The sequence below is a fragment of the Podarcis vaucheri genome (genome assembly GCF_965113315.1).
Source record: "Podarcis vaucheri genome assembly, chromosome: 7".
NCBI lineage: Eukaryota > Metazoa > Chordata > Lepidosauria > Squamata > Lacertidae > Podarcis > Podarcis vaucheri.
In genome coordinates this window covers 71,204,920-71,210,413 of record NC_138765.1, presented here as the reverse complement: position 1 = coordinate 71,210,413, position 5,494 = coordinate 71,204,920, and the positions used below count along the sequence as shown (strand labels likewise).

The window sequence follows — 5,494 nt, the reverse complement described above, 5'->3', positions numbered from 1 at the left end:
AAACAAACAAAATACAAAAGCAATTTCCCATGCCTTTACAATACATTTGGCAACCTAACAATACTATGTTTATGGTACAACCCTATACACGTCTACTTAGAAGCAGGGAGAGGTGAGTCTATTTTGGTTTTGTTCCTCTCTTCCCCAATAAATCCCGTTCTCCACATTTACACATCAGCTTTAAATCCTTTCTTCTTTTCTTTTCTTTTAAAAAAGTCCTCGTAAGAATTCAACAGCATTTTAGAGTGAATTTCTCCTGATATCTGATGGGTTCCAACATGGAAGGTGGAGCAAGCATGTTTTCTGCTGCTCCAGAGGGTACGACCCAAACCGTTGGAGGTTTTTAAGCAGAAGTTGGATGGTCACCTGTCAGGGATTATTCAGCTGTGGTTCCTGTATTGGGTTAGACGATCCTGGGGCCCCTTCCCATTTTACAATTCTATAATTCTACCTTGGGACTTGAGAACACCCAGTGAAGCCAAATGTTGGCTGATTCAGGTAAGACAAAATAATGTTCGCACAGGGAGGGTGTGGTCTCCCACAAGAGGCAGTGATGGTTTCTAATTTGGATTAGTGGATAAAAACTCAGTTAAGAGGAATATAAAGTATTGGAGCTGAGGCTCCAATACTTTGGCCATCTCATGAGAAGAGAAGATTCCCTGGAAAAGACCCTGCTGTTAGGAAAGATGGAGGGCACAAGGAGAAGGGGACGACAGAGGACGAGATAGTTGAACAGTGTTCTCAAAGCTACCAGCATGAGTTTGACCAAATTGCGGGAGGCAGTGGAAGACAGAAGTGCCTGGCGTACTCTGGTCCATGGGGTCACAAAGAGTCGGACACAACTAAATGACTAAACAACAACAAAGTGACTATGTTACCCCTCCACTGTCAGAAGCAGTAGGTCTCTGAGTACCCATTGTAGGAATCACTGGTGGGGAGTGTTGCTGTTGCACTCGGATCCTATTTGCTGTCTTCCCATTGAGGCATCTGGTTGGCTACTCTGAGCAGGTTAGGGTACAAGTTGGGCCTTTGGCCAAATCCAGAACACCTCTCCTTACGTTCTCATGGTTGAAAAGAGTGCTGACACCCAGGAGACCAGCACAGAGCATCCTCAAGCCCAGAAGCACCAGCTGTGCCCTTGTGGGTTTCCACCAAACCGCAAGCCATTGGGAAAATGCCTTTGCTCGGAAAACGCCTGACCAGGCAAGGGCAGGTTCCCCATATTTCTTGCGCAGCTTGCACAAAAGGCCCCCAGAAATAGCACTGCACTTCCCCTGTGCTGTGTGGATGTGAAAGTATTGGTGTGTTTGTGGAAGGAGGGAGAGGGGGGGGCAAATGGAAAAAAGGGAAGCAAACTCCAATTTCCCTTTTGTTGCAAACCCTGGGAGATAGGAGGAAGGCAGACACCACATAACTCATGGGGGAGGTGTTTCTTCCTGTCTCTGCTGTGTGAGCGTCCTCAGTGTGGGCCTGGAGCGTGGCGAGTCTTGCTGTCCAGAGATTCTTTGAGACGCTGCAAGGTAAGAGAAATGCGTTCATTGAATTATTTCCCCTTGCATTCAAGACCAGCATTTGGTGGGGTGAGGAATTGATGGCTGCTGGCCAGAACATCTCCAGAGGGAGATCAAAAGAGGGCACTGGTAGATAGGAAGCTGCCTTGCCCCACGTCAGACCACTAGTCCATCTAGCTCAGTATTGCCTACACTGATTGGCAGCGTCTCTCCAGGATTTCAGACCAGGAGTCTCTCCCAGCATGACCCGGCAATGCAGGAGATTGAACCCTGGACCTTCTGCATACAAAGCAGATTCTCTACCACAGATGACTACAACACTAAAGCACACAGAGCAGCACCATGCTAGAATCTCTCTCACTGTTGTTCATACAGGAAAGGGGTTTCTATAAGGCATGGCTTTCTAAAATGGAAATGTCAGCACTCTGAATTTAGAAATTGGCAACCAGAAGGGTTCTCTCGGTGATGGATTGGGATGGTCCAAAAGGGTAGCACCAGTTTAGAAAGGAGAAAGCTAGTTCAGCAGAGGACAGATAGCTTGTGTGCGGATCCATGCTTCATTTCATCCAGCGGCATCAATAACTCTTGGGATGTCACTGCTGTGGTCAAGGAAAGGGGATGAGACTCTGGAGAGGCTTATTTTGCAAAGCTGGGTTGACACCAGGGAATTGATGTGCCTGGGAAGAGATTTCCTCTACAGACAGTGCCGGCTCCTAAATAATAGGAACACAGGAAGCTGCCTTAGACTGAGTCAGAGAGCATTAGTCCATCAAGCCCATTAGTGTTCACACTGACGGGAAGCCGCTCTCTAGGGTTTCAGGCACATGGCATTCCCAGCCCTACCCGAAAATGCCAAGGATTGAACCTGGGACCTTCTGCATGCAAGGCATGCTCTGCTACCAAGCTGCAGCCTTTCCCAGTTAGAGTACTGAGCTAGTTGGAGGAAGCACACCTGCAGACCCTCCAAGAGTCCCTGTTTTCCAGGAACAGCCCTGGATTTACAGAAGCTGTCCCGGTTTCTGATCTGATCCCAGAATGTCCCACTTTTTCTTATAACGTCCCTGTTTTAATCTGAGAAATGTTGGACGGTATGTGAGGGTGTTCTTCTTAAGGTTAAGTTGGAATCTCCTTCCTTGTCATTTGAAACCATTGGTTCAGCTCCTACCCCCTGGAGCCACAGAAAACAAGCTTGGTCCATCTTCCGTGTGGCAGAGAGATATTTGAAGGTGATTATTAGATCTCCTCTCATTCTCCTCTTTTCCAGGCTAACCCTAAGACCCCTAAGATTCCTTTTCACTCCATCAAGGCAGAGGTGTCCCCCATCCTATATTTGTGCATCTTCTTGCTTTTGTGCGTTGCTGGTTTCCCAACTGGGTGCTCCTGCTTTCTCCCTTTACCTTTCCAGGATGCTGAGTCCCAAGAGGTTGGCATGGGCAATGCTGATGTGCCTGAATGCAGCCTGGCTGGTTGGTGCTGACACTTGCCGGGGGCCCCAGCTCATCCCAGGAATTCCAGGCATGCCAGGTGCCCCAGGCCCTGATGGCAGCGATGGAGTGCCAGGGAGTAAGGGTGAACGAGGTAAGGGGGCATTCACTTGGCGGGGGGCATGGTTTCTTTCTCACTATGGTTCTCGTCCACAGTGCAACGTGAGCATCTGAGCTGGAAATCTGTCCCAACCTATCAGGGAGCCAATCTATTGCATGATGGGGAGGCAGGGAAGCAGCAAGTATGGTGGTGGGGAGACGGCAGGGAGTTTTGAGGAGAGGGCCTTACTAATAACCCTCTGTTGTGAAGGGCATGCTGATGGTGATTTCCCAGGACATGAGCCACATTCTCTCAACATCACAGGAGCAGCTTGAGATAGAAAGAGAGAGTTATATCCAACCAAATCCTACTCAGAGACAGAGCAGACCCCATTGCAATTAAGAAACCTATGTGAGCCATGCACATTGATTTCAATTGGTTTACCCTGAGTAGGGCTAACATTGGCTAAAATTATTTTTTAAGAGCTCTCAGCTCAGCTCTAATTTATCGATTGTTGGGTTGGGAGTTCCACATACAAACCGTTCCCTTATTTATGATACCCCCCTTTCCTGCAAGGAGGCCAAGGCAGTGTGTAGAATTTTCTCCTTCCCCATCTTATCCTCACAAAAAAAACACAATGCCGTTCAGGCTGAGGGTGCCCTGTGACAGGCCCAAGGTCACCCAGTGAGCTTCATGGCTGAGTGAGGATTCAAATGCTGGGCCAGACCTGACCAAGTTGATAACACAGGTTTCTCCACACACACCACACCTCCTATTGGGATTGTGAATATTGTGCACCTGGAAGCCGTTGGATGAATGAAAACTGGCTCTTGTGTTGAAAAAAAAAATCCAGTCCAAAAATATGGTTCAAAAACTTTTCTTTTCCAAACAATTTAAAATGATAGAAGTTACATTCATAATTTCTTATACTGATCCCAGCAAAGGGCATAATGCCATAGATTACAAATATCTTGAATTTTGAGCTTAAAATCAAAGGTCCATCTCTTCTCCATTGCAGCCTCCATTAGCCTCAGGCTGTTTGTGGGACACAGAGATTCACATGTCCATTCTCTTCACTAGCTTGGAACAAAGAGAGCACTCCACTCAGGACAGATGCCTACAGATTAGCATACGCATAGACCTGTAATACTCTCCCTTTCCTGTGACTTTAAGCACAAAAATACAGTTCCATGTTACAACTCCATTAATGATTAACCTGTCAGGCTCTTCTTCAGCTTCAATGTAAATTTCCAGCCAAGCTTCACAGTGCTATAGAGGCACATTATAGATTTGTTTTCCATTTCAACGTACATTAAGCAATTCTACTTAACACCTCTGCCTTCTTCTTTCCTGCTTCTCATAGGTCCTCCTGGGGGAGTTGAAGCAAACAGGGATTCTGGGGAACCAGGGGAGCCAGGAGAGCCTGGTTACCCTGGCAAAGTTGGGCCCAGAGGACCAGCAGGGTTCAAAGGACCCCCAGGATCTCCTGGCCCGCAAGGAGCCAAAGGAGAATCTGGTGACTACAAGACGTCGCTCAAATCCGCCTTCTCGGCCTCCCGGGGCATCTCCATGCTGCCACGGCGTGCGCAGCCCATCCGCTTTGACCGCGTCCACACCAACGTCAATGGCCACTACGAGAGCCGCTATGGGCGTTTTGTCTCCAACATCACTGGGATTTACTACTTCACCTACCACGTAACCTCCCGGGGCAACCTGTGTGTCCAGATCAAGAAAGGGCAAGGCAGCCGGGGCGAGAGGGTCGTAGCCTTCTGTGACTACGTCTACAATGCCTTCCAGGTCACAACGGGTGGTGTGGTTCTCCGCGTGCAAAGGGGCGAGTCAGTCTGGTTAGAGCCTACAGAGAAGAACTCGCTCATCGGGGGCACAGAAGGGGCAGACAGCATCTTCTCTGGGTTCTTACTCTTCCCCATTTAGCTAGAGGAACCCGGGAACCTGCTTTCCTGCTTGCTCTCTCCACCAGACTCCACCCTCTGCTGCAGGTCTGGTCTTCAGAAACTGCCGGCCAGGGATGGAGCACAAGGTATGGGAACTGCAATGCCCTTGCCTCTCTGAAATGGTGCAGCCTTAATGGGTAATCATTGATAGGTTCTTTCAATAACCACTGGACCTTTTTCAAATCCCCTCCTCCCCTCAAAAAACTCCATCACAAGAAGTTTCTGCGGTAACTTTGTAAACAAATAAACAATCACTTGTGCTTTGGTTTGGAGAGTTATTGTTGATTGCGTCAGGAAGGATGAGAGGCATTGCTTTGTTGGTCACCACGAGGTGGCAGCAGATACCTAGGGATAGCTGACCCCACTTGCTGTCTAGCAAGCATTGGACAGGAAGAAAGTTTCCAAGAAAAGGAATTTATATACTCTAGATCCTGACATAAACAGTACTATGGCTGGGGTGGGGGAAGCCTTTACTTCTTTTAGAGCTGTCACAAAACCGACTCC

The 5,494-nt window shown here is 48.3% G+C and overlaps 1 protein-coding gene across 1 annotated transcript; it reads left to right on the top strand.

The window, feature by feature from the left end:
- Nucleotides 1-1,362: 1,362 nt before the first annotated feature.
- Nucleotides 1,363-5,255, top strand: C1QB (complement C1q B chain). The gene is made up of 3 exons (XM_082230583.1): nucleotides 1,363-1,520; nucleotides 2,917-3,089; nucleotides 4,399-5,255. The coding sequence occupies exons 2-3, from the start codon at nucleotides 2,918-2,920 to the stop codon at nucleotides 4,968-4,970; spliced, it is 744 nt and encodes a 247-aa protein (XP_082086709.1). The 5' UTR covers nucleotides 1,363-1,520; nucleotide 2,917; the 3' UTR covers nucleotides 4,971-5,255.
- The last annotated feature ends 239 nt before the right edge of the window (nucleotides 5,256-5,494 follow it).

What these genes read in the sequence shown, in the direction of transcription:
- C1QB (XM_082230583.1), top strand. Translation starts at nt 2,918, where the DNA reads ATGCTGAGTCCCAAGAGGTTGGCATGGGCAATGCTGATGTGCCTGAAT. An exon ending in AGGGAGTAAGGGTGAACGAG is followed by an intron (nt 3,090 to 4,398) that starts GTAAGGGGGCAT and finishes TGCTTCTCATAG; the next exon opens with GTCCTCCTGGGGGAGTTGAA.